Source organism: Delphinus delphis, chromosome 6 (genome assembly GCF_949987515.2).
Source record: "Delphinus delphis chromosome 6, mDelDel1.2, whole genome shotgun sequence".
Taxonomy (NCBI): domain Eukaryota; kingdom Metazoa; phylum Chordata; class Mammalia; order Artiodactyla; family Delphinidae; genus Delphinus; species Delphinus delphis.
This window is the reverse complement of record NC_082688.1, coordinates 100145339-100171692: the sequence shown is the minus strand read 5'-3', so window position 1 is coordinate 100171692 and position 26354 is coordinate 100145339. Positions and strand designations below refer to the sequence as shown.

Sequence of the window (26354 nt, the reverse complement as noted above, 5' to 3'; positions counted from 1 at the left end):
GCCTTAATAAAGATATAAAGCAAAAAAAGAAAAGGAAAAGAAGACAGGAAGAATGTATAATATTTTTTTTTTTTTTTTTTTTTTGCGGTACGCGGGCCTCTCGCCGTTCTGGCCTCTCCCGCCGCAGAGCACAGGCTCCAGACGCGCAGGCTCAGCGGCCATGGCTCACGCGCCCAGCCGCTCCGCGGCATGTGGGATCTTCCCGGACCGGGGCACGAACCCGTGTCCCCTGCATCGGCAGGCGGACTCTCAACCACTGCGCCACCAGGGAAGCCCATAATATTTTTTTAAAGGACAATCCCATGATGCAGCCCAGCGCACCCTTACAAGTGAATTTGCAATAGATTGCAGATGATCTGTCCTAAGAGAACTGGGTGAAAATTAAGAATTTCTAATGAAAATCTAGACTCTTATTTGCTTAATTCTTTAAAACGTCTTTACATAATTTATTAGTCAATATTTGACTATGAGGATCTTGGTGTTTATTTTTAATCTAATGTGTATCAGCAGAACACTGCAGTGGGGCACAGACACAGAGAGGTATAGAGAAGCATGTGACGGGCTATCCAGATACAAGCACTACGTGAAACAAAACAAAATACAAGCTCTGCTTTACACATCTCTTAGGACATCCCACACAGTCGCCCACCAGCAAGAGAGGAGAGTTCTACGATGAACTCAGAAGGGCCCTGGATAGACCTGTCTGGAGGACTACAAGGCCTATATAAGGGTCTGAGAGCTAACACGTGTTGAATTGGCTTACTCTGTACCAGGCACCATCTATGCCCTTTGCATAATTTAATTCATTGCTCACAACAGTGCTATGTGGTGGTATAACTGTCACCCTCATTTTATAGATGAAGACATTAGAGAGGTTAAGTGACTTGCCCAAGCTCAAACAGCTAATAAATGGCAGAGCCAGTTCAACCTTTCCTCCCCTTCCAGAGCCCAGCTCAAAGACCCAAGTAGGAAGGGGGTCAGGCCACAGCAGGGCAGATGCCTGATTTGTGTTTGAGACTGGGGTTTCATAAGACAATGGCTCAGCCACTTGGGGGAAGTGGCCCTGATTCCAGAGGAGGCAGTCTGGAGAACCCCACCTTCATGATGCCCTTCATTTAGGTAGCACTTGATACTTTCAGAAAGCATTTACAAAGTGCCCATTTCTTTGCAACACCTCCCTTTGAGGCAGGCTACACAGAAATAATTATTCCATTGGATCTTCCCTTACGTCACACCTGCCTGCAGGGATGGAGCCAGAACTCAGATCTCTCGTCTCCTGCCTGCACTGGGTCACGCTGGCCCATCCCTGCACACACAGAAAGCCAGCCCACAGTTGTCCCCAGTGAGAATGAGGGCGGCTCCAAACACCCACCCACCGCAGTGACAGCAAACAAGCATCTCTGCCCGTGGAACAAGAGAAAAGCCAGACTGAGGACACATACGACTGTATTTTGTACAGAATGAGTAAATGCCTCCAGAAACACATAAGAAGGAAGCAAGTCCTAAGTAATTTATTAAAATAGCCAAAAAAAGATAGGCATTCCATCCCAAACTCTCCCTCCTCCCATTAGCCTAGCATAGCATGGTGGTCATCAGGGCAAGTTTTGGGGTCAGACTATCCGTTCGAATACTGGTTTGATTACTTGTTAGCTGTGTGACTCTAAGCAAATTGGTTAACCGTCTCTCTGTTTTAGTTTCTTCATCTGTGAAATGGGGATAAGAGCTCTGGTCTCACTGAGGCCTCAGAGATGAATTAATCCATAATGAGGTTAACCCACGTAAAGCACCTAGCGCGGTATAAGGCTGGTGGAGGTGGGACCCCCTGCATACAGGTGAGGCATTCTAGGAACTCCAGCTCCAAAAGAACCAGATTAAAGGCTCTCCTGATCTCCTCTAGCCATGGGCCCCAGGGTCCAAGGCCACAAAATCACAGGTCCTGCTGCCGGCCTTAGGTGGTGACCTTTCTCTACCACCCAACACAATTTCTAGACAAAATCAGAAAGGGCCACTCCATCCTGTTTGCCCAACCCCTACCCTATGAAGGGAAGGGAGGATGTCACAATGTCCATCAAGTGACCGCGGGTCCTGGCTGAGCATGGGCCCCCGCTGCCCTCAGCCTGCTACCACCATGACCATCATTGAGCAGGCTACTGCACAGGTGAAGCTGAGGCTCGGGGTGCATCTTTGAACCCAGATAGGGAGCTCTGTACTGTTAGGCTGGGCTCTGCCCTATGCCAGCTGCTCCATTTGCCAGGGATGAAGGATAGAAAAACTGAAGTGTCACCTTCAGTCACCACAATGGCCACCAAAGCAGCCCGGCGGGTCACATGCTGCTGGTAGTTGAAGGGGCTGGTCTGCTGAGGCATAAGGGCAGGATAAAGGCGGTGGAGCACATGATGCCAAAGGCCAGTCAGATGTCACACACGTCCCCAAAGGGCTAGTAGCCAGCTGCCTGGGTTGGCACTTTCCAAGGCATCACCAGCAGAGCCACCAGGAGGTCCAAGATGACCTTTTGTGCACGCTGGTGGCAAAAGTGCAAGACGCCAGCACACACCAGGACATTTCTCAGCAGCGTACAGGTGAGAAATCAGAGGAGCCCCGCACTGACGCCAACGCGGAGCGGGCCTGCCTCACCCCTGCTCTGCCCTCTGCCGGACTAGGGCCTTGGTCACCTCTGGTGCCGCCGTGAAGGCTTCCTGGCTGGGAGTTCTGGAGGCTTCCGAGCAGGGCCGAGATTTGGAACAAAGGCCAGGTCGTGAGGCCAGGACGGAGGCACCAGCCTTCTCCCTTAAAATCAACCAAATGCACCCCCGGCTTCCTGCGGGGTCCTTCTCCCTGCGCTGAAGAGGTGCCCCTGGCAGGATCCCGCTGTTGGAGGAGGTCCTTGCACAGAGCAAAGAATAGGACGTCCTGGATTTTTACCCGGTGAAGGGAGCAGGGAGGTCTTGGTCCGTGGTTCCCGGACTCCTCCCAACGTCGAGGAAGACGCCAGTACGGGCCCAGTAAGGGCCCAGAGTCTGCGCCAGGGACCGACGTGGGGACATGAAAGGCCTGGGCGCAAGAAACGGCTGGAGAGGGAAGCGTTATGTGGGACAGGCAGGGCCCGACAGGGGGCGCAAGGATCCGATAAGAGCGGACTTTCCATCTTGCTCGGTCGCCTTCCCCCGAGGACCCGACTCCGGAGACCCGACTCCGGAGACTTTTCTGACCGATGGTTCCCCGCGCCTGGCATCCAGCGTTCGCAGCAAAACGAGACACGCGCCCCACTCCAGAGCCCCGCGGCCGGGTACCCACACGCCCACTTCCTCTGGAGCGCAGGATTCGCTCGCACCTCCTTCCCCGGGGGTCCGGTGACCCAGAGCTGAGCTCCGCTCCTGCGCCGAGCCTGCGTCGCAGAGTAAGCTCCAGTAGGGACAGGATCGGCTCTCCCAGAGGGCTAACTGCGCGCGCTCCAGGTCCCTTCGCGACCCCTCCCCGAGTCCCCGCCCCTTCCCCGAGTCCCCGCCCCTTCCCGAGTCCCCGCCCCTTTCCCGCCTCCCCAAGTGCCTGCCCTCTACCAGCCTCACGGGCACCCCACCGAGTAGAGACTGGACAAGAGCGACTCTGAACATAACTCCGACTTTGGAGGCTCTTTTTCTAGAAAGATCACCTCTTCCCACCATGGCTCCGCGCTGGACTCTGGAGGACCAGAAGCAATGTTCTATTGCTATAGCGGTGTTTTGAGACGAGGGAGGGGCCTGCGGGAGCCTGACGCCAGAGAACCCCGTATGCAGTATCAGTGACAGAGAATCAGAACAGGGCGCTAAGGAATCTCACCTCTTCCCCCGTCATCCTCTCATCCGAGGACGATGCCTGCAGCTCGCTTCTAATCCTGGAAACTGGTAAAGACATCTGAGATTTGGGTCCATTCTATAAAGGGCCCCACCCCCAGAAGCTCTAGTTGGTGCTCCTGGTAAACAAAAACAAAAACAAATTCGGTTCTGGTTTCTGGAAGTTTCTCTTCCAGTCCTCTCCTACAATCAAAGGGAATTATTCATATGAAACTTGCAGAAAAGCTGCAGTTTTCAGGAAAAAACATGGTATGTGTGTGCGCTTCATAAATCTGGTAGGATGATCAGAATCACAGCCAACTCTTGCCCTAATTGGGACTAGAGCAGAAAAAGAGGAAAGGAGAAGAATGCAAAAATTAGATTCGCCCAGCTAAAGCCTCTCTCCGTCATTAAAAGGGGTTCTTTACCCAGCTGCACTGTGTAGGGATGTGGAGAGTTTTCCCCACACCATCAAGCAATTCTTGGACACCTGCTGGGCGTCCTACAATTCAACTCCGTGCTAATCGTATCTACTGGGAGATAGCATCAGGTCCCAGAGGTTAAGGGCTCAGTCCCACAAGAATGACCTCCCCTACCCAGCTTCAGATGCCAATCACAAGTCCAGGTTGTTACCTATACTTCTGACGGACTGGCTATAAATCAGAGATTCCCACACCCCCTCTTTGGGTTCAATTAATTTGCTAGGGCAGCTCACAGGACTCAGGAAACCTGCTCTGGTTTATTACAAAAGGCTATTAAAGAATATGAATTAACAGCCAGATGGAGAGATACATAGGGTGAGGTCTCAAACAAAGGCGCTTCTATCCTTGTGGAATTTGGGGCCCCATGTGGTGGCATGTGAAAGCATTTTGGTTACCCAACCTGGAAGCTCTCTGAATCTTTTTGGGATTTTATGGAGGCTTCATTACCTAGGCAGTATTGATTAGATCATTGGCCATTGCTGATTGAACTCAACCTCTATCCCCTCTCCCTTCTCTGGGGGTTGGGGCGGGGGTGGGGGAGAATGAATGTTCTTATCATGTGGTTGGCCACCTCATTAACATAAACTCAGGTATGGCTGAAAGAAGTTTTTATAAACATCAAGACATCTTTTTTGTTCTCATTGCTTATGAAATTCCAAGGGTTTTAGGAGCTCTGTGCCAGAAACAGGGACAAAGACCACGTATATATTTCTTATTATAAATCACAACCACAATCATCCACTGGTAACCCTGGACAAATTATTTACCATTTCTTTTTAAAATTTATTTATTTATTTTATTTTATTTTAAAGGGCTTCAAATACTTGGCTTTTTATTTATTTATGGCTGTGTTGGGTCTTCATTTCTGTGCGAGGGCTTTCCCTAGTTGTGGCAAGCGGGGGCCACTCTTCATCGCGGTGCTGGGGCCTCTCACTATCGCAGCCTCTCTTGTTGCGGAGCACAGGCTCCAGACGCACAGGCTCAGTAGTTGTGGCTCACGGGCCTAGTTGCTCCGCAGCATGTGGGATCTTCCCAGACCAGGGCTCGAACCTGTGTCCCCTGCATTGGCAGGCAGATTCTCAACCACTGCACCACCAGGGAAGCCCTATTTACCATTTCTAAGCCTCTGTTAACTCATTTGTGAAGTAACAGTACCTGTCTCATTGGGAAGATTAAATACATTCAAAGATCTTAGCACAGCCAGAGAGTCATGGAGATGCACTGTCCAGGGCGCCCTTCAAGGATTTGCTGCCCAGCTGCAGGGAGTGCAGTCAACAGCCTCCCAGCCAGCTGTCAGCTCCTTCTAGGCTGCCCCAGCTGCAGAGAGCCACCCAGCTGAGGTCAGGCCCTTGCCAGGAGTACCTGATGACTGAGGGAGAAGGGTAGGGATGGATAAAGGCCTAGCTGTTTCTGCTTGATACGGGACATTCACGGACAATACTTGCTCTAGAATTTTCCACCAGTGTGACCAAGAGTTTAGGGGGCCTGCATTATAGATTGAGCTCTTCTCCCTAATCGTGCTTCTTGCCCTTTTCCTTCACAGGTGGCGACCCTGATACCCCAAACTCTGTCTCCAGGCCTGCTTCTGAAGAGCCCAACCTGTAGTGTCCAGCAGACAGTAAGCACCCAATAAATGTTAGCCACTGTTCATTTTTTTTATTATTGCATTAAAATAGGAACCAGAGTCCAAGATTGGGCATTCTCCTCCCAACCCATCCAACCGCCGCTCTACAAATTCCTAGTGCTATACTAATCCTTCATTGTGCTGATACCTTGGAATTACCCTTTGCTATAGACTGAACGTTTGTGTCTTCCCCAAATTCATATGTTGAAATCCTAACCCCAATGTAATGGTATTAGGAGGTAAGGCCTTTGGGGGGCAGTAATCAGGCCGTTAGGGTAGAGCCCTCATGAATGGGATTAGTGCCCTTATAAAGGAGATGCCAGACAGCTCCCTTGCCCTCTTTTCATCATGTGAGGATATGAGAAGGGGGCCATTTCCAACCCAGAAGAGGGCTGGCCCTCACCAGAACCAGACCATGCTGGCACTCTGATATCCGACTTCCAGCCTCCAGAACTAAAAGAAATAAATTGTTGTTGCTTGTAAGTCACTCAGTCTATAGCATTTTGTTATAGCAGCCTGCACTGACTAAGACACCCTTCCTCTGACTTTAAGTTCCTGAAAGGCAGGGCCCCAAACTAAAGCTTCCTTCTTTCCTCCTCTGATCTGTTAGCTCACATGTAATAGGCACATCACTTGAGTTTGTGTTTTGTTTTAAAATTTTATTTATTTATTTATTTGGTTGCGCCGGTCTTAGTTGCAGCAGGCGGGCTCCTTAGTTGCAGCTCACCGGCTCCTTAGTTGTGGCATGTGAACTCTCAGTTGCAGCATGCACGTGGGATCTAGTTCCCTGACCAGGGATCGAACCCAGGCCCCCTGCATTGGGAGCTAGGAGTCTTAACCACTGCACCACCAGGCAAGTCCCTTGAGTTTGTTAATTTTTAACTTTCCTGGGTCGAGAACTACAGCATGGTATTTTTGTGTGGCTGAATTCTCTTCCAACATGTATAATCTAAATACATTTCTGTTATCCTAGGCTAGCCCATTATTATCCTAGGCTAGCCCAATAAGCAGGCCTACACTCATTACACTGTGCAGAGGGATGGGAATCCACTAGCTGAGGTTTGATCCGCCCTGCAGTTCACAACATGCTTTGGGGGGTACCTTGGGGGTATCATGTCACCTAATCACAGCACTGGTTATCTCACAAGGGCCCTAAGTCTGGCTCCTTCAGGAAATATAAGGCAGCCCAGAGCTGCGAATTTTTTCTGCACAGTTGACGTGCCTGCTATAAAACACCAGTCAAGAAAGATTACCGTTATGGTGCATATCAGCAAAGGAACAGTGTGAAGGCTGTCCTGGTTTCCCTAAAAACTGGAAACCGGCCAGCCAGTTAGGAGGTGGCTTTCTACACACAGAAGTCTGTGTAATCACAGCACTGACAGCCAGAGGAAGCTGAGCTGCCAGCTCAAAGCACTGACACACCCGACTACCACCCACCCACCACCGACCACGGGAAGTGGCGTACTTTGGAGTTACACGGTTTTTGAGAGCCTGCCTTAAGAGGAGCCTGGTGTACTGAGAGACTACCAACGCGGAAGACAGCAGTCCTAAGTTCCCCTGTGAACTCTGTGCCTTGGGCAAGTCACCAAAGCTTCCGTGTCTTCATCTGTGAAACGGAGGCTTTGCCACCAGTTGCTGAGACTCCTTCCAGCTCTCATGCTCGGGTGTCTATTGTTTCTGTGCAGGAGGAGGGAAGGAACCACACTTTCCCCCAAGAGTAGCTGCAGCTTGAGTAAAATGAGACGTTGGCGGAGAAAACAGTGAAATACTTCAAAAGAAAAGAGAGTTGCCAAACTCCCCCGTCAACCGCAAAGCCAGGTTGCTTTCGAATTCCTGTGCGTGAGCAGCTCTGTCAGTGGCCTCACCCTTCTGAACAGCTTTGGTAGCTCTCTCTATTTTCCGATGGCCTTGATGACAGTGCCAGCGGACTGAACCAGAATACCCTGACCTCTTCCCGGGGTCTGCTCAACCTCGGACACTCTCTCTGCCCTTTGGGCAGGCAGTGATAATCACAGCAGTTTCACCCTTCCTGGGCCCTCTCACAACAGGGTGCCCGACCTCGGAGCCCACGCAGCCGCAGGGCTCTGGCTAAGAGCCGCTTTCTGGGAGGCCCAGCAGACTCTGAGGCTGAGCCCGTCCCCTTCCTCCCACCCCCACCTGCCCTCCGCACACCACATTCATGTCCCCAGCGGGCAGGGACTGGGGACTCTCCAGCCACCTTTCCAGGCTTGGCTTTGCTGTGGCACTGCCCTGACTCCCGTCACGAGGCAGCAAGGGTTCAAGAGAAGGGAGAAGCAGACCGCTCAGAAGGGCCCTAAGACCATCAGAATTTCCAGATCACCTTGCCTGTCTGCGTCTCTTTATGAATGAGAAACGAGAGGCCCCGTGTTTCCAAAGCCACCAGTTAGTGGCGGAGTTGAGAAGTGGAACCAAGTTTCCTGACCCACATCAGGACCAGTCCCTATCTGATTAGCTACATTTTCTCTCCCTACTTGATCTCAGTGGAATTAAGGATAGATGATATTCTAAAACTTGTAGATTGCTTGACACGATTTAAAAAACCCAAGGAAGTATTAAAGGGAAATGAGAGCTTGGCCGTCGTCTCTTCAATGAACTTGAAATAGCTGTTCCCCGAATGTCCTTGCTGTGTATCTGGACCCCATAGGGAACTTCACTCCCAATAGGACAGCATCTGAACCTGATTCATCTGGGCCTGATCTCTCTCCACATAGAAGAAAACTCACCAGCTCCCTTATGAAACCGAGTCAACTCCTTCAAGAGGAGAGAATCCTGAGGCCAGACCCAGGCCCCGCACGGGAATCCAATGCCGAAAGTGCAGCCACCACCAGACGGCGGTTCGTCCTACTCTGACCCAAGCCCAGGCTCAACCTCTTTATTTCCTGTTGCACAGCAAAGAACCAGGATGAACCATTGAAGCAAGGACTCCTTATCAGCTCAGCTCAGCGAGAGAAAGAGTAACAGGAGAGCAGATAAGAGGCTCCAAGTCCAGGCACTTACACTTCTGGGGGTGGAGAGGGTTCCCTACTACACACACACACACAGACACACACACAGACACACACACAGACACACACACACACACAGACACACACACACAGACACACAGACACACACACAGACACACACACACACACACACAGACACACACACACACACACACAACACCCCCCCCCCCCCCCCCCCCCCCCCCCCCCCCCCCCCCCCCGCCTATCTCCACTCTGTTCTGTTCAAACCGTCTCTGCCCCTGGCTCCTCCAGACGCCTTTTGCTGGTTGGTTCACCTGCTAACGTACCAAGTGCTGCGGCAGATCTTCTAGCCTGTTCTAGCTCTGCTCGCAGGCGCAAAACCTGTCTCCCGCCATGGACGGCAAACCCCATGCGTGTAACAGGCACTGAGTAAATACTGGTGCCAGACTAAAATATGGTACGATCACACGGGCCGAGGAAAGTGGGTCATCTAGAGGGAAGAGGGAAAGGAAAAGAGTAAGGAAAATGATGACACATTCTTAAACAAAAGAGGCCATTTAATAACAGCATCGGCGTGAGAGCCATCAGGTAGGCTGACCACTTTCCCAGCAGCTAGGGACTCCCGCTAGGAAGCCGGTCAGCCTTCTCCTGGTGGTGTCAGTGAAAGAACCCGTGTGTGTATGCTGGAGGTGAGGGTGGGGATGCAGGAAGAACAAGGCACTTTATACAACCTAAAAAAGAGACGAGGACAAGGCGCTCAGGGTTTTTCTTTTAATCATTTACCAGATAAAAAAAGAAAAAATAGTGATTGTTTCTCTTCACCCCCAACATTTCAGTTTCCCAAGGCCGAGTGGGAGAGAAACTTGTTGAACAGTGATTTGTGCTCCTGGCCTGGAGCAAATTCCTCCCCTCTGTTCTCCGTCACCCTAAGCAGGAGGGGCAGGGCCGAGGGCCAGGGAGGCGTCTGGGACTGCGCAGCAGAGCGGCAGTGTGGCTGCTTTCTTCTCCCTGCTGCCAGCGCGCTCAGGCCCTCTCCTGCCTGTCCCCCTCCGCCATCCTCCCCCACTCGTCAAAGGAAGTAGAGGACGGGCCTTCAGGAGGTGGGGCCGGGCGCAGCGCAGGACCGGGGAAGCACACAGCAGACGTTGCCGAGGCCACTGTCTTCTGCTTCTATTGCACATCCTGGCTCAGATCACCTGCCCCCAGTGCTGGGCTACAACGTAACATGCTTCTGAAATTCAAATAACCTGCTGTTGTCTGCCAGGCTCAAGAAGGGGGGGGGGGGTGCTGTTGTGCGGCTTCTTCTGATTTATGTATTTAAGTTAATATTTAATTCATTCACCATGGGGGCAAGGCAAAGATGATACCTTTTTAAGAAAGCATATGGGGTTTGGACACCCGGGGCTCTGTAGTCACCTGGGCTTCTCCTCGTCAAGTTCAAAAGACCAAGAGTAACCATTTCTCCAGTCAGCAGATCTTCTTTTGCATAAGATGGAAGAGGCGGCAGTGGCCACCAACCCCACAAGGCCCCTCTCCAACTGTCACGACCCTTGAGCCACTCAGGGGTTACCTCTCTTTCTGAACACCTGGAGAATCTGAACCCCAGGGGAGAACCTTTCACATTGTGTGTTTCTCCATAACGTGGCAGCTGTTTGATTCTCCTTCCTCTCGCGACCAATGGAAACAGAGAGGGGCTGGGAAGAGCTGTGTAACGGACCTACTGACAGAATAAACTCCTCTAAACACAGTGAGAGTGGGGGACGAGGACAGATTTTGATTTGGCAAAGCTGCACGAATCTTTCGCCTTCGCTGGCTGGAACAAAGCTGGTGGGGGAAGACAAACCTAACTGAGCCCGTGGCAGGAGCCGCAGGCTATGAAAGATGACAGGGCAAACACAGAACTGTATAAACTGTGGCACTAGAAAGATGAGAATGCAGGGCCATGAGCCCAGCTGGCAGCACGCCTCGCGAGCACGCTTCCAGAAATTCTATCTGTCCCGTAGTAAGTGGTAGCATCCAGATACATCAGAGTGGTTGTCCTTCCTCCTCTTTCCAACACATTCCGAGAGTTTCTCGTTTAAATAACTATGTACACACACACAAGCCTGGTCTCTCTTTGACACGAGGGTCCTTCACTTGAGGGTCCTACAATGGCTTTATAGAGTCGGTTCCAATTGTCTTTTTGGAGATTTACTGCTTGGGACCAAACCTGCAAGGAGAAGAAATGACTGAACTCTATACCAGGTAGGTCTTTGAGACGAAAGCATCCCAGTGTTTAAGGGACCAAGTCTGAATAATGAGCCCACAGCTCCCTCACCCGACTTCGGTACCCTGGCAGATTGGGCAATGGGGCTGGGACACGTTAACCTCGAGCCTCGCTACTGCCAGCCAGAGGACCACAAGCCCACCAGCAGCCCTGGGAATACAGCTCCGTACCTCCCTCTGATAAGGACAGTTTCTCAAGTTCAGCTTCAAGTTCAGCGTCCGAGATCCTAGGGTTAGGCACACTGTTGGTATAAAACGTCTCCTGGGGGTTGTCGGGCAGATCCGAAGGTTCTTTGGTGGTGTCCTGAAGGAGGATGTCCAATTCCTTCTCCAGTTCCTCACTGTCAAAGTCTGGAAAGAAAAGACGACATAAGGACACATAAAGCCCAGGGAGGAAACGCATTACTGAGTCAAGGATCGAGGACTGCAAACCCAGCTCGGCTTTACAAAAGATGCCCAGGCCTCCTTGAAGGTTTATTAAAAAAATCGTGTGAGTTGGGAGGCAGAGGACACCTTCAAGCAGATATGCTTTTTCCATACACAGAGCTAAGTCATCAAGGAGGTGTATTTTGCTAACACCATGGAATGGACCCTGCTTCTCCTTGCCCTCGAAGAGGCCTAGGGAGTAAGGGACGCCAGAGCACCAAGGGGCCGTTAGCACAGCCTATCAAGGAGGAAATGCCAATTCCTTCTCCTTACTCCTGTGGAGAAGCCCCAGAGAGAGGGGAGGGTGGGCCAGCCCTGCCTGCACCAAAAAGAGCAGACCCACAGCCAAACCTATCACAGCACAAGGAGCTGAAGTCATCTTAGAGAGGAAAGAAGACGGAAGCACCGTGTCAACTCACCTAAGCCATTGGTTACCCCACCAGCCAGAGTCTGAGAAACTTCGTCCTGGGTGTCACACAGCTGTAAGAGAAAAGCACAACGCCTTGAACTCTGAATGGTCTTTGGGTCTCAGTGTTCAGGGTTACAAAGTAATGCTGCCCCATTGGAGAATCAAGGAAAGCGTCCTCAAGTTCGCAGGGTAAACAGTCAGGGAAAGAAGGAAGTATGGCGAAGTCACTCCTGTCCTCAGGAACTGCCTTGTGTAGGTGTGTCCTCCCACCCCCTCCTGTACCTCTTGGATCTGATCCACAAGGCTCTCTGCCTTCTCCACCGTGACATCCTTCATGGAGAGTTTCAGTGCTCCTACCCCGGCCTGATACGCATTGAAAACCTAAAGAGAAGGCAAAGTTATCAGTGCAGATAAAGAACACTGGGCAAAATACAGACAATATTGTTTCATCTCCAAAAGAAAGCTTTGTGGTTTTTTTCCCCCACCCATGCATGATTCACTCCATGTCCACTGAGGCCAAAACTGCCCAATGGGAGAGGCAAAGGCAGTCCCAAGCATATCCTGAAAGAACCCAGGCCTCCTCCAAACAGCAAAGCCACAGCGGAGGGGATGAGCGGCGGACACCGCAGAGACCAGCCAAGCACTGGGGCAGAGGGGCAGTGGCTACCATCTGATCTGTCTGCGAGGCATAGATCCGGTCCAGGATGCCTTGAACAGTGTCCAGCTTGGCATGCAGGGCTTCGATGCGCTTCTCCGTCCGCTGCTTGGCCTTGAGAGACCTCAGGGCCTGGGCGGGGCGGGGTGTGGAGACATGGTCATGGTCAGGGTCAGACCGGGCAGGCGAAAGGGCTAGAGGAAGAGAGCCCTTCCCAGATGATAAGACCACCCCAGGTTTGTAAAACAAGCTGTGGTGTCTGGGCCACCCGCAGACCGTTCCCCTCGAGAAGGTCACTCCCTGAACTGGGGCTCCTCTCGCTGTGGGCACAGGTACACAGCTGTGGGGGGAAGAGAGAGAACTCACCAGCTGTTTCTTTCCTGCTCGGCATGCCCGGCGGGCTTCTTCTTTATACCTACGAACAAAGGGACAGCTCAAGATGACGAGGCCCGAGGACGCGGGTGGCAGGGTCCTCAAGTGTCCCCAGGAGCAGCACTTTTAGTGAAGGTACTTTCAAATCTGAAGATCAAATTCATTCCACCCAATGGCCAGAAAAACGATGCCCAACAGCCCACTGCCAAACCCCTGCAGCAAGCAGAGATGCGGGCTGGGCAGGTCTGCCCCTGGGAAAGGCAAAGGACCAAGGAGAAGCTGTTTCACCCACAGCGGGGGCGGGGCGGGCGGTGTGCAAACATGCTGACGAGGCACCCTGAAGACAAATTCCCATCCTGGGAGCCAGGAGGTAGGGAATGACTTCCTAACGCCACCAATGACGCTGGCCTTCTCACAACATGGGGTTTCTCCCACTGTAAGAGGGCGTGAACAAGCCCATTCTAATTCCACGTCTACATACCCTACTTTTTGGAGAAGTGGTAATGTGCCTTTAGCAGGGACGCCTTGCATAGTCATTGGAGGGGAAGAGCAGAGGTCCCTCAGCAAGACCCCTGGAAGGCAGAGACCTGTCTCCTTCACTACTCTATCCCCAAGTCCCCAAGACAAGGCCTAGCTCAATAAACACTGGCTAAACGGATACTGGCACGGAAGAGCATAAACACAGTGTTAAAAGCTGTACTCTTTGGGGGAGGAATTCATTTTTCTCTCCTTTGTGATAGTCTGTGCTTTCCATGATGGCTGCACTGAACAGTCAGTACTTTCACAATTAGTAAAATAAATAAATAAATAAATAACCTTTTTTTTTTTAAGCGCCCACGGACACCAGCTCTAAGGGCCAGGGTGGAGGTCAGGGGTGCTCAGCTCAGGGGGAGTTACCTCTCTGCTTCCTGGGATAAGGATTCCACCTTGCACGACAGCAGCTGTTCGCTCTGCATCAGCTGGTAAACCCCGACATCTACGTCGTTGACAGGAGAGACCTTGGCATGTGGGCCCCGGGCAAACTTCACAATCTGAGGGACAGGGACAAATTACTGCTGCCCCGACCCCAAATGCTGAGAAATCAACAGGCAGGGATGCTGGCAGGCATGTCAGTACACACTGAACAAGTGCTCGGCGAGGCAGGGAAGGAACAGCGAGTTTCCATACCTTCTCCCCATTCTGCTCAAGGACGGTGACTCGCTTCTCTTTCTGCAGCTGCAGCAACACCAAGTAGAAGGTCCTCTCATCCAGACAGGAGCCCGCACAGAGGGTGCTCAGCTCTGACAGGGCCACCACGGGGTGCGAGGAGAGAGGGGAGTTCTGATACAGACGATACACCTCCTCAGCCTTCTCCTGCAGGGAAAGAGAAAGGTGCTTGCGGGCCCTGATCGCTGCCCACGGAACCCAGAGAGCCCTGACCCCGTGCTTCAGATCCACAATCACACAAGGCAAGAGCAGGGGAGCTCTGACCCTGTCTTCAGCTTTGGAAAAGGAAAAAGGATTTGTGTTTTTTTAAACCTCGGAGGAAAGTCTGGGGAACACGGATAAAATGAGGTACGTAATATATTGGGAGCCAGGTGTGTGCTTGCCCTTCCAGCTAGAACTTCATGTCTCTGCAGCTCCCTGGCCCGTGGTCCCCCAAGGGGAGAATGAGGTGGTGTGGTGTGGTGCAATGGCCAGGAATGAGAGCCAAGGCCTGGTGGTCGGCCTAGCCTGTGTGACCCTGGACCAGTCAGTTTCATTGGTCCTCAGCATCCCACTCACCAACTGGAGAAGGTGGATGAGATGATACTTAAATTCCCTGCCAATCCTGGTCTCTCCATTTTTTTTTTTTTTTTTTTTGCGATACGCGCGCCTCTCACTGCTGTGGCCTCTCCCATCGCGGAGCACAGGCTCCGGACGCGCAGGCCCAGTGGCCATGGCTCACGGGCCCATCCACTCCGCGGCACGCGGGATCCTGCTGGACCGGGGCACGAACCCGCGTCCCCTGCATCGGCAGGCGGACTCCCAACCACTGCGCCACCAGGGAAGCCCCTGGTCTCTCCATTTTTATGCCAAATGGCAATCCTGCAAACCGGAAATTATTGAGTCTATAAAGAGTCTTATGTGACAAATGGGTGGGATAGGATTTTTGTGAGAAGTCTAAGAAATACAAGTTCCAAAAAACAATGCCACTGTCTTCCTCTTTCATGGAAATTACTCTCTCGGTCTTCTGTAAACAAGAAATATTTACTGAAGTATGCACAGAATGCTATGAAAATACAGGGAAGGAATACCCAAGGAGTTCAGCAATTGCTCAGAAAAAAAAAAAAGATTGTTGAGCAGAATCCTGTAGGGTGAACAAGTCATTAGGTGAAGTCGGTGGGAAAGGCATCGTGGGAAGAGTGATGGTCACGAGTCCCTCAACGGCAGGGAGTCTGAGTCCAGTGTGGTGTTTATGGATGCGGGTGGGAAGGGCTGAGACAGCAGAAGCCCTTCTACCTCATACAAAGTGTAATGTATCTTCTATGCTGTCCTTTACTCTGCAGATGGTGGGTAGTCCCTGAAGGGAAGGCCACGGCTAGATTAACAGAGATGTAGCTGACGAAGGGGAAAGGATGGATGGTAGGAGTTAGGCTCAGAGGCAGGGAGACCACTGATACAAGAGAATACGAGGGACTGAACAGGGCAATGGGAATAGGGACAAAGAGGGAGGGATTCAAGCAAAAGTTAAAAGATAAAACTGGCAGTCCATGGTAACTGGGTCTGGGGGGAAAGGCAAAAGAGGAATCTGGGATGATTCCTGGGTTCTGGCTTGAGTGACTGGGTGGATTAACAACAAGAATTCAGGAGGAAAAGCATACTTTTAAAGGCAAGACAAAACATTCCGTTTTGGACATGTTGGTTTGGGATGCTTGAGATTGTACAGGAGATAACTGGATATAAAATTCTGAAGCTCTGGGCTTCCCTGGTGGCGCAGTGGTTGAGAGTCCGCCTGCCGATGCAGGGGACACGGGTTCGTGCCCCGGTCCGGGAAGATCCCACCTGCCATGGAGCGGCTGGACCCGTGAGCCATGGCCGCTGAAGCTGCGCGTCAGGAGCCTGTGCTCCACGGCGGGAGAGGCCACGGCAGTGAGGGGCCCGCGTACCGCAAAAAAATAAATAAATTAAAAAAAAAATCGAAGGAGATGCCAGGACAGGAGATATATTAATCTGAAAGTCCTCAGCATATAGAAGGTAATTAAAATCGCAAGTATAAGTGAGTTACCCAAGAAAATGCAGATAGCAAAGTAATAAGCTGAAGGAAGACCAACATTCAAAACGTTCGGGAGATGAAGGAACTCACAAAAGCGATCCAGAAACTGCCTGGGGAGAACCAAGGAGAGCCTGCACTGTAGTGAAAACAAGGTCAAGGTAACGGAAAATTTTAAGGAGCGAGTGGTCAACAGTATCCAAGGCAGCAGAGGAGTCTGATAAGACAGAAACTAGAGCTTTCATTAGATCTGACTGTGCTGTCAGATAAAAACATTTACTACAAATCTACTGTAATAAGAACGGTGTGCTGTCCACACACATATTAATGGTACACAACAGTAACAAATGATGTTAAGACAACTGGCTACTCATTTAGAAGAAAACAGCTTTTCTCTACCACATATACAAAACTACATACCGAATTATTAAAACTTAAATTGAGAAAATGAAAGTATAAAATACTTCGAAGAAAATATTTAAAAAATCTGATAACCTTGAAGTAGAGGATGCCTTCCTAAGCATGAGCAGAAATTCAAGAGCCATAAAGGAAAATTTGAGAACTCTGACTGTAGAAATATAAAAACATTTATATAGTAAAAGACATCATGGGCTTCCCTGGTGGCGCAGTGGTTGAGAGTCCGCCTGCCGATGCAGGGGACACGGGTTCGTGCCCTGGTCCGGGAAGATCCCACATGCCGCCGAGCGGCTGGGCCCGTGAGCCATGGCCGCTGAGCCTGCGCGTCCGGAGCCTGTGCTCCGCAACGGGAGAGGCCACAACAGTGAGAGGCCCGCGTACCGCAAAAGAAACAAACAAAAAAAGACATCATAAATAAAAACGAAAAGCAAACAAGAGACTGGGAAACAATATTAACATCCCTAATACTAAATATATTATGTATCTATCTATCCCTAATAAAGAACTCCTACAAATGAATATAAAAGACAAAGAATCCAAAATAAAAAACAGGCAAAGGATATAAAGAGGCAATTCACAGAAAGGAATATGTAAATGGCCAGTAGATAGGTGAAAAGATGCTCAAATCACCAATAGGAAGTATCATTTTTGTTCATCAAATTGGCAAAATTTGAAAGATTGCTGTTATCCAGGGCTGGCAAGGATGTAAAGAGACTGGACACTTCAATGCAATCTTCGTGAAAGTGTAAATTTACACAAGCTTTTGAAAAGCAATTTGGCAATTTCTGTTAAAATTTAAAATGTACACATGCACTTCTAGAAATCAATTCCATAAAAATAAAAGTAGAAGTACATACGTGTAGGCACGAGGCTGTCAGAGAAGTGTCTTTGTGCAGTAGGGAGAAATTGGAATGACTCAAATATCCATTTGGTAACTACTGCATAAATTGTGGCGTGTTTATAGATTATTCCGCAGCCATCCAAAAGAATGAAGTAGAGCCATATTGTGTAGGGACCTGGAAGGATGCTCATGATATACTAAGGTGAAAAATAAAAAAAAAGGAGGGTGCAGACTAACAGGTGAAAGCAGATTCCATTTCTGGAAAAAAAAAATGCAGTGTATGTATATCCATATGTATGTATGTGTCTGTTCATTTATTTACTTAACTAACATTTACTGACTCTCTACTAGGTGCCAGGCACTGTTCCCAGAGCCCATGGAACTTCTCCTTCTGGTAGGGGAGACAGCTTATACAGTAGATAAGTAAACAAGTAAACAAGATTTCCAGGAAGTATTAAATGCAAACAAGAAGATACCATGGAAAGTAATATAATAGGCTCAATAAGAAAAGATGTGTGGGGTTTCCCTGGTGGCGCAGTGGTTGAGAGTCTGCCTGCCGATGCGGGGGACGCGGGTTCGTGCCCCGGTCCGGGAAGATCCCACATGCTGCGGAGCGGCTGGGCCCGTGAGCCATGGCCGCTGAGCCTACGTGTCCGGAGCCTGTGCTCCGCAATGGGAGAGGCCGCAACAGTGAGAGGCCCGTGTACCGCAAAGAAAAAAAAAGAAAAAAAAAAAAAAAAAAGAAAAGATGTGTGTGTTCTTACAGACACAAGCAGGAAGGGAATGGACCCAAAGAGATGGAAATGGGATGAATAGAAAGGAAACTTTAATTTCTTTCTTTAAATTTTTAAATAGCAAAATCTATGGGCAATTTTTACTTTTTGGTATTTTTTTCAAATAAAATTAAAAGTTGCTGGCTGCTTTCTGTGTTTAGACTTGGGAAAATCAATTTACCGCAGAAACAGGCTTTTTTGTTTTATAAAAATACCCAGATAAGACCCTTTATTTTCACACATGAAAACAAGCCTCTAACCCAGGAGAAAACCATATCTTTGAAGTCACCATATATTTGATAGCAGATGTCACCGAAAGGGAATAAGTGTTAAGTGTTCTATTCAGTGATGTAAGCTGGGTACAGATTCAACAGTCCATGCCCCTGAAGAGCTAAATTTATTTTTCTACCTAAACAGGATTAGACTACTCTGCTGTCAGAAATTATTGTTGGTCCTTAGAAGGTCTATGTAATTCCACTCCCACCCCCATCTCTGCGTTTGCTCTCAAAAGACTGAGTCCAAAATCACATCTGTGGGGATAAATGGATCTACCTCTCTTTGCTCCAGACTGGAGAACACCGGAGGTAAACGACCGCAAGGAGGGATGGAGGTGGCCCAGAAGCACCTGAAACGCCCCACGGTTTCTGTGGGGTCTTGGCTGAGCCCCGGAGGTCCTGGAGGTCAGGGCCCTGGGAGGGGAGGGGGTGCAGCGCAAAGGGGGAGAGGTGTTCCCCTGAAGAAAGTGCATGCTGTTCAGTCAAAACTCCCGGGGGACAGAGAGAGCTGGTAGATTTTGGAGACCTGCTCCCCAGGCCAAAGGGTGGTGCTGGGGGGTGTCTGTGGAGGTGAGGAGAAACTGGAGCTTCTCATGGGGCGCGGGCGGGGGATTCCGACCTGCGTCCAGCAGTGTGGAAGCCTCCAGGGCTATGCAAGGGCCCTGAGGTTGGGCTTGGTCTGTGAGTTTCAAAAATAACCACTGTCTCCGAGTCTACTTCTGCCACCTGGTGTTTAGTCAACTTTATAAACACACACACGCACACACTTAAGGTTACTATAACCTCACCCACAGCAATCGGGTGGAACGATGGCGGTGAAGCAGGTCTGCCCTGGGTTAAAGGGTGTGTGGGGGTGAGGACGTGGGGACAACAAAGCTTGGCCGAGAAGGAGAGACAGAGCAGTGACTAGGAGGGGCCCCAGGTCCCACAAGGAGTCATCCTGAGATGGGAAAACCAGAGTGGATTTAGAGGCTGAAGAAGGAGAGCACCAACAGACAGGGCAAAGGAATATACAGATCTGGAGGGTCACAGATGCCACAAAGGGTAGGGACAGACTCGCAAGCACACGTGGAACACAGGAAGGACACTTCATCCTCTGAGCCTGGGGAGAAAGCAGGGCTCAGAGGAAGTCACACTGGAGGTGGGAGGACAGACAGCTGAAGGCACGACTAAGGGGATTCTACCTTCTCAGTGCAGTGACTGCAGACAATGCAAGGCGTGTGGGAGGGCCGGGGAGGGGACAAGAACACTGGGCTGCCAAGTGGCTCCCAGGGCCCTCCTAAAGCAGGGGACCTTGAAAGGGGCCCCAGGCTTGGCGATACAGCGATTTTCTCTGGCAGGGATGGTGGACCGTGGGGCTTATCTAAGGTGGCTGATTTGCTGGTGTCTCTGGTGTGGCCCGGACGCTGCAGAGGCACCCGAGGGTGTTGCTAAGGGAAGCAGTCAAGCATCAGCTGCATGCTCTGGGCTGCGGACGGAAGGCAGGCCAGGAGCAAGCGGAGTGACCAGGAGAGTAGGAAGGGATCAAGGGCCTGGTGGCTTCTTTCATGGAGGTAAGTAAGTACAAAGGGAGGACATCTGAGCCCAGTTCGCTGATTTAGGGGAGGGCAAAGCTGAAAGTCTAAGGTCCTCAGAAAGAAATTTTTGTACATAAACCACAGAAGGCAAAGCATTTTCTAAACTTTAGTTTATCATTAACCCCTACAAGTACGGAAAAGAATCAACTGTGTGTTAACTGACAATTCCTAGACAGAGGCTCACCCTTGAAATGTACAGGTCCAACTAACAACTAAAGACTACAAAGTACAGCGAAAGGGAGGTTAGATAAACTCAGTTATCAACTCTGTCACCATGTAAAAAAGATCCGTTCTTTTTCTAACTATTCACCCAAGCAACCCAAGGAACGTGGAGGGTCCTGCCACCACTCCAGATGACACCCAGACCTCTTGCTTCTGAGTACCCACCTTCAGAAGCTCCAAGGCCACGAGCACCTCCTCGGCAGGAACCTTATTATCCCCTAGCATATTGGAAAGAGTCCACTTGAGGGGCTTCAGCAGGAAGACTCCGACCCCCCAGGAGATCCAGCTGCTGTCTACACTGGCCATGAAGTCTGACTCCCGCTGCAGCTCCCCTCGACTGCAGGCAAAGAAAGAAAAAGACACGTAGTAAGGCTTACTGCAATGTCCCCACCGCCCTCCTTACCCCCAGAGAGGAATTTGGTCATCATCATAAACACCATTTACCGGGCACCTACTCCGTGCCGGCTACTGTGAGCGGTACTGTTTACGCTCCAGCTCTAAGCCTCACAATTTTCTGCAAGAAAAAACTGAGGGACTGAGAAGATGACAGAGGCCAAAGCTAAACTATGATTTGGTTCCAAAATGCAAGCTCTCCACTAAGACTACAGAGAGGCACAGGAGGCCACACAGCCTATGTTGAGACTTCCCGTTACAAACGGAGCTCAAAACGATAAAATGAAAACAACAATAATGGATTAATGTCAAGAGCAAGACATGAGGAAGAATACAAAGACGTTCAGAGAAAGGGTTTTCTGCTATTCCTAGGCTTGGGTGGGTGGAGATAAGACATAAGCATTTCATGGTTCTAGTGTTAAGTAGCTAAATTTACTGAATGCTTCCCCTGGGCCAGTCACTATGCTAAGGGCTACATAAGGAGTATCTCTTCAAATACAATAAATCTAAGTACAATTATCATCACATTTTATAACTGGTCAGACTGAGGCTTAGGGAGGGGCATATAATTTTCCTCTGTCACATAATTTTGCACGTGGCAGAGCAAAGATTTGCACCCAGGCCATCTGGCCCTCATGCAAAGCTGTTAACTACTCTGCTATGCTGCTTCTATGGAAAAATATCTCCCTGAGAAATTCTTCAGGTCCCAGACCCCATCAAGCCCCAAGGGGCATCAGTGGAGTGCCAGCAGTCAGGAGAGGAGAAATCGAGGTACTAAAGGTCTCTGGGTGGGAAGTGGCAGAGGATGGTCCTGTTGTAATAAGGAAGCCCAGACTCTTTCTGCCCCTCACTGACTTTTTCAGCTACTGTCTCCCCACGTTGGGCATGAACTCAAACTGTCCACAGCACACTTTCCTAGAAAGGTGAAGTTCCAGAAATGGCTTGCCCTATCAATGTCAGCCAAGGGAAGGGGGCTGGGGAGAAGGGAGATCTCTTAACCAGGAAGAGCAGAGAGCTGAAAGCAACATATCAAAGTTGACTTTCGTCTTCCGTCACGGAGGGAGTCACTGTGCTGGCGAGGCTGCTCTGGGTATGACATATACAACGTGAAGTGCAAATGCTTTAGAATCAGAAGACCCGGGGTCCAGCCCCGGCATGGCCTCTATCCAGCTGTGTGACCCCCAGCAAGTTGCTCGACCTCTCTGTGGCTCAGCTTCCTCTTCTGTCTGCTGAGGATAATTCTGCCACCTCACCCACAGGACTGCTGAGGGAGCCAGACGGTGTATGCATAATGCCTGCACGCTGCGAAGTGCAGTACGTCTGTTTCATGTGCATGCTACCGCCTCAGGAACCTCCAAAATCCTGCACCCGTCGCACAGGTAGCACCTACAGGACCTTCTTGGGTCACCAAGAGAGGCCAGACACATGACCTGTGGCGGGGATGGGGTGGAGGCTGCTGGCAAGACCCGTACAGGCCTCTTCCCCACCACTACCTTCTTCTTAGCTCTGCCCTTCCTTAGTTCAATAAATCCTGTCTCACAGACCTTCTGTTCCGGGGTTATTCAAATGTGGAAGCCCCTACGAAATAACTACATAACGGGATTCCAGTCCAGACATATCACTGGCACCTCCGCCAGGCTGGCCTCTTCTCTTACCGTCTGGATCTCATCTAATCTCTCCCTCTAACGGAGGGGCTATACTGGCCCCTCAATCTCCCCCCATACCCCGCCTCCCTCTCCCTCCAAACACCCCTAACCCGGCCTCCTTCTTCGCCCAGTGAGCAAACACAGACGGCTCCTGGAGGCCAGACCCCGGGCTGGTCGCGGTGCGCTCCGGAGAACGACCTGGGTCCCTGCCCGCGCGGAGCCGCCCCGCCCCCGGAACGGGCCCGCCCTCACCGCAGCAGGTCCTGCAGCACGGTGGCCAGCCCCAGCGGGACGCTGCCCTTGCGCTGAAAGGCCTCCTGCAAGTCCCGCAGACGCAGGCGCACCACCCCCTGGCGGCGGCTGTGGCTCAGCACCAACGGCGCCCAGAAGCCCATCTTGCTGTCCCAGTCGGTGCTGTTCACTTCGCGACTCCTTTTGAAAGCGGAGAACAGGAAGGACATGCGCTCCTCATCCTCCTCCCACTCGGGGGGCAGTAGGCCCGCCGGGTCTCCCCCGGCCGGGGCCTCGGCCTCCCGCTCCGGGGACCACATTGGAACCCCAGGCCAGCCGAGGCTCCACACACAGCCCTGGCCCTGGTCCCCTTCCGCCCTGGTTCCTTCCCGGCTTCCGTTCCTGGGCCGCCTCCTCCTCTGTCATTACGTCACCGCCGCGTGAAATAAGTCCCTGCCTCCTCACAGCGCATGCGTTTCTCTACCGGCTTGCGCCAGGAGGCGGGATGATGACCCTATTTTCCGAGAAACTCAGAGCGCTTGCGCCGACCCCTCCTCCCGCAGCCTTTGTGCGGAAAGGAGAACGTAGCGCTTGCGCGGCGGGAAAGTGCGTGTCGTGACCCCTCGGTAATCGTGGAGTTTGGCGTGGTGTTGTATAGAGGCAAACGATTACGCTCAGACTTGCGGTGGTTTCAGGTAGTAGGACTGGAGAGTCCCGCTAAGGGGCGCCAAAGGCACCAGGATCGCCCGCGTGGATCACCGTTTAGTGCTCCTCGACCAGGCGTTCTTACTTCGGACATACAATTTAAACTTCCAAGTTAGCTTCGGTTTATGGTCATATCAGCGGATAACCGAAACTGTTGGTCACGCAAGCTCTGTGACAGTATATACGCCGAAATACAGGGATATATAAGGTTCTACTTGCTCCCCACCTTCTGGAGTGTCCCTCTGTTTCCTTCTCAGAATCAATATCCTATGGATCCCTTAAGATCCAGCTCAATTCTGATCGTCCTTGAGGGACTTCCCTGGCGGTCCAGTGGTTAAGACTCCGCGATTCCACTGCAGGGGGCATGGGTTCCATCCCTGGTGAGGGAACTAAGATCCCACATACCACGCGGCGCCCCCCCCCCCCCCCAATCTTCCTTGGAACCGTTTCCGACTGTCCTGATGATCTCTTTCCTGGACTGAACAATTTAGCATTTACTAATCTGTGTCCTGATATTTAAGCAATGGCTTAAATATCTACCACGCATAGTGGTTCTGTAGAAATATTTCATAAACTGAAAGGTGAGTAACTTCACTCTTGCCCTTCTAATATCTTAGGATCTTGTTCGAGTCTCACAAAAAAAATCTCATGAGCAAGAAACACGTCCAGTGTGTTAAGAACAAATTGGTTTTCTTTTTAACTGAACCACTTAAAAGGCGAAAGGAGACCTCCGCACGCATACTGGCTCTCGGGACTGCGGGCGGCGAGGCTGCGCGCTCTTCTCGGAGCCGCTCGCTGCAGGAGCGAGTCCGGTGCCCCGGCCCGAGCCTGCGAAGCCGCCGCCGCCCCGCGACGACCACCGCCGCCCCTGCCCTGCCGCCGCCGCCTCGGGACCAGCTGTATGATTAGGCCACAGTCTTCAATGAGTGGACATATTCCTCAGTTCTGTGGTGTTCTTGGTCACACGTTTATGGAGTTTCTGAAGGGCAGTGGAGATTACTGCCGGGCACAGCATGACCTCTATGCAGACAAGTGAACTGTAGAAATTCATTATACTCCACAAAGATGCCCCCATAAGAGTGGTTAGAAACAGTGATTATTTAATGTCTGTCTATAAATCTCATTTTGTGCTGTTATGGAACACCTCCATTTTGAAAATCTGCATTGTACAGAAGCACATGTTTTTTAAGGTCTCCAGACAAAAAAGCCTTATAGTTAATTTTAATGTTTGCACTTTGGGGGTAGAAATACTCTGTTATTGTAGCTAAAACAATTCTTAATCATAAAATTTCTGAAATTCTTGTAAGTTTTTTTCATACTTACCTGAAGTTGTTTACCAACTTATTTTTGTTTGAAGTGTGATTCCCAACCTCTCTTGCAAAAAAAAAAAAAAAAAAAACAGGAAGTGGGTGTCTGCTAATGAATTGAACAGACGTTTAATATTTGATACGCCTTTTGAGCTCTGTAACTTAATATTTGGATACTTGACAATTTGTTTTATTATGTAATGGATAAAATGGTGATGTGTATTAACGTTAGCTCAACCATATATTTATACTGTCTGGGAACATGTGGTTATAGTTCTATGGGAGAAATACTTTGTCATTGTTCACCAGCTTGTAAAAATCTAGTGTGAGAGCTTAAACATTAAATAAGTGATGAAATGCAAAAAAAAAAAAAAAAAAAAAGAGTGAAAGGAGTTTCTTGTTTAATGAAACCAGGTAACAATCATCAGAGTTGAATGTAAATTTGACTTCTGCCTCTTACTGGCTGTGTGACCTTGATCAAGTACCTAAACTTTCTGAGCCTCTTTTGTAAAATAATATTTCCTAATAGGGTTGTTTGAAGGAAATGTTATGATGTATGTAAAATACCTAGCACATAATGTAATAGGTGCTATCACTGAGTGGCAAGATGTTTAGTAGTTGGGACTCAGTGTAAGGAAGAATTTTAATAAGCATTTTGAAGGAGGGGAAGGGATATGATTGGTTACATGAATGAATGTATCCATTGATACTAATGTGTTGTGTTATAGTATTACAGGTACTTTCACAGTCAGTATCTCATTTAATGCTCGTAACAAGTGACAAAAATTTTCCTCGATCCCGCTCTGGACAGGCTCCTCTGAAGCCTCTTCTTAACTATACCTGTCCACCTTGGTCCATAAAGACATGAACAAACATAGTTTCTGGAAGCTCGAGGCATATTCATTGGATGACCCTAGCCCCCCCTTAACACGCCTACCTAAGAAAACTCAAGGTTGTCAAAAAATTTACTGTATGTTCCAGCCAACAACCGAAGACAGGGCTCCTGTCTCCTGGCCTCTGTGGGAGGGGAGGAGTCTTACTTTGATAAGCCCTAGTTAGCAAACCCAAATGAGTTTTACAAGGATCAACCCTCCCTTCCTGTAGTTTGTAATTTTTCACTGCCCTGTCCCTACTGAGACACCCTCACCCTCTTCCCTCGTTCTCCCTTTAAAGAGCCCAGTCACCTCTGTACAAATGGAAGTTGAGTACAGTTCATCCTGGGCTCTTTTCTCTATTGCAGTAGTATATTACTGATTAAAATCTATCCTGAGCACTTTAACTGGTGTCTGGCTTTGTAAACAAAGACCAGACTTTGACACAACCCTGTGAGATGTTTTGGCACTTTTTCCATTTTTCAGAAGAGAAACTTGAACCACGACTATTTTGAGTCTGGTGGAGAACATTCCAGAAAAGAAGAGTAGTATGTAATGTGAGCAAATGAGTTGTACCCTGAGAGCCATATTTTGGCCGTGCTCTCATGTCCTATAAAATGGCCGGTTGGTTCGTGTCATGAGAGAGACCAGGTTGTTTTGTCCCCTAGGTCTCTGAGTCTGATAAAATAGTCCTGGTCCTAAGCGTTCTCAGGAGAGCAAAGTTGTGCACCTGTGACCACCCGTATCTCAAAGTGCCACTGGGTTCCTGACACCTCTGGGCACAGAGTTCTCTGCTTCCACCTGTTGGAGATTGGAAGAGCTACTGGGAGTGGT

General features: G+C 50.1%; 1 protein-coding gene across 2 annotated transcripts; it reads right to left on the bottom strand.

The window, feature by feature from the left end:
• Positions 1-9457: 9457 nt before the first annotated feature.
• On the bottom strand, positions 9458-23016 carry CHMP7 (charged multivesicular body protein 7). 2 transcript variants are annotated; one of them, XM_060015175.1, is made up of 10 exons: positions 22658-23016; positions 20532-20703; positions 14197-14382; positions 13927-14060; positions 13024-13072; positions 12670-12789; positions 12285-12383; positions 12013-12073; positions 11339-11518; positions 9458-11111 (listed from the first exon to the last, which is right to left on the bottom strand). In XM_060015175.1, exons 1-10 carry the CDS (start codon positions 22954-22956, stop codon positions 11059-11061), a joined length of 1353 nt encoding a protein of 450 aa, XP_059871158.1. In that variant the 5' UTR covers positions 22957-23016; the 3' UTR covers positions 9458-11058. The 2 variants fall into 2 exon arrangements, with proteins under 2 accessions (XP_059871158.1, XP_069396898.1); XM_069540797.1 differs by lacking the exon at positions 12013-12073.
• Positions 23017-26354: the final 3338 nt, after the last annotated feature.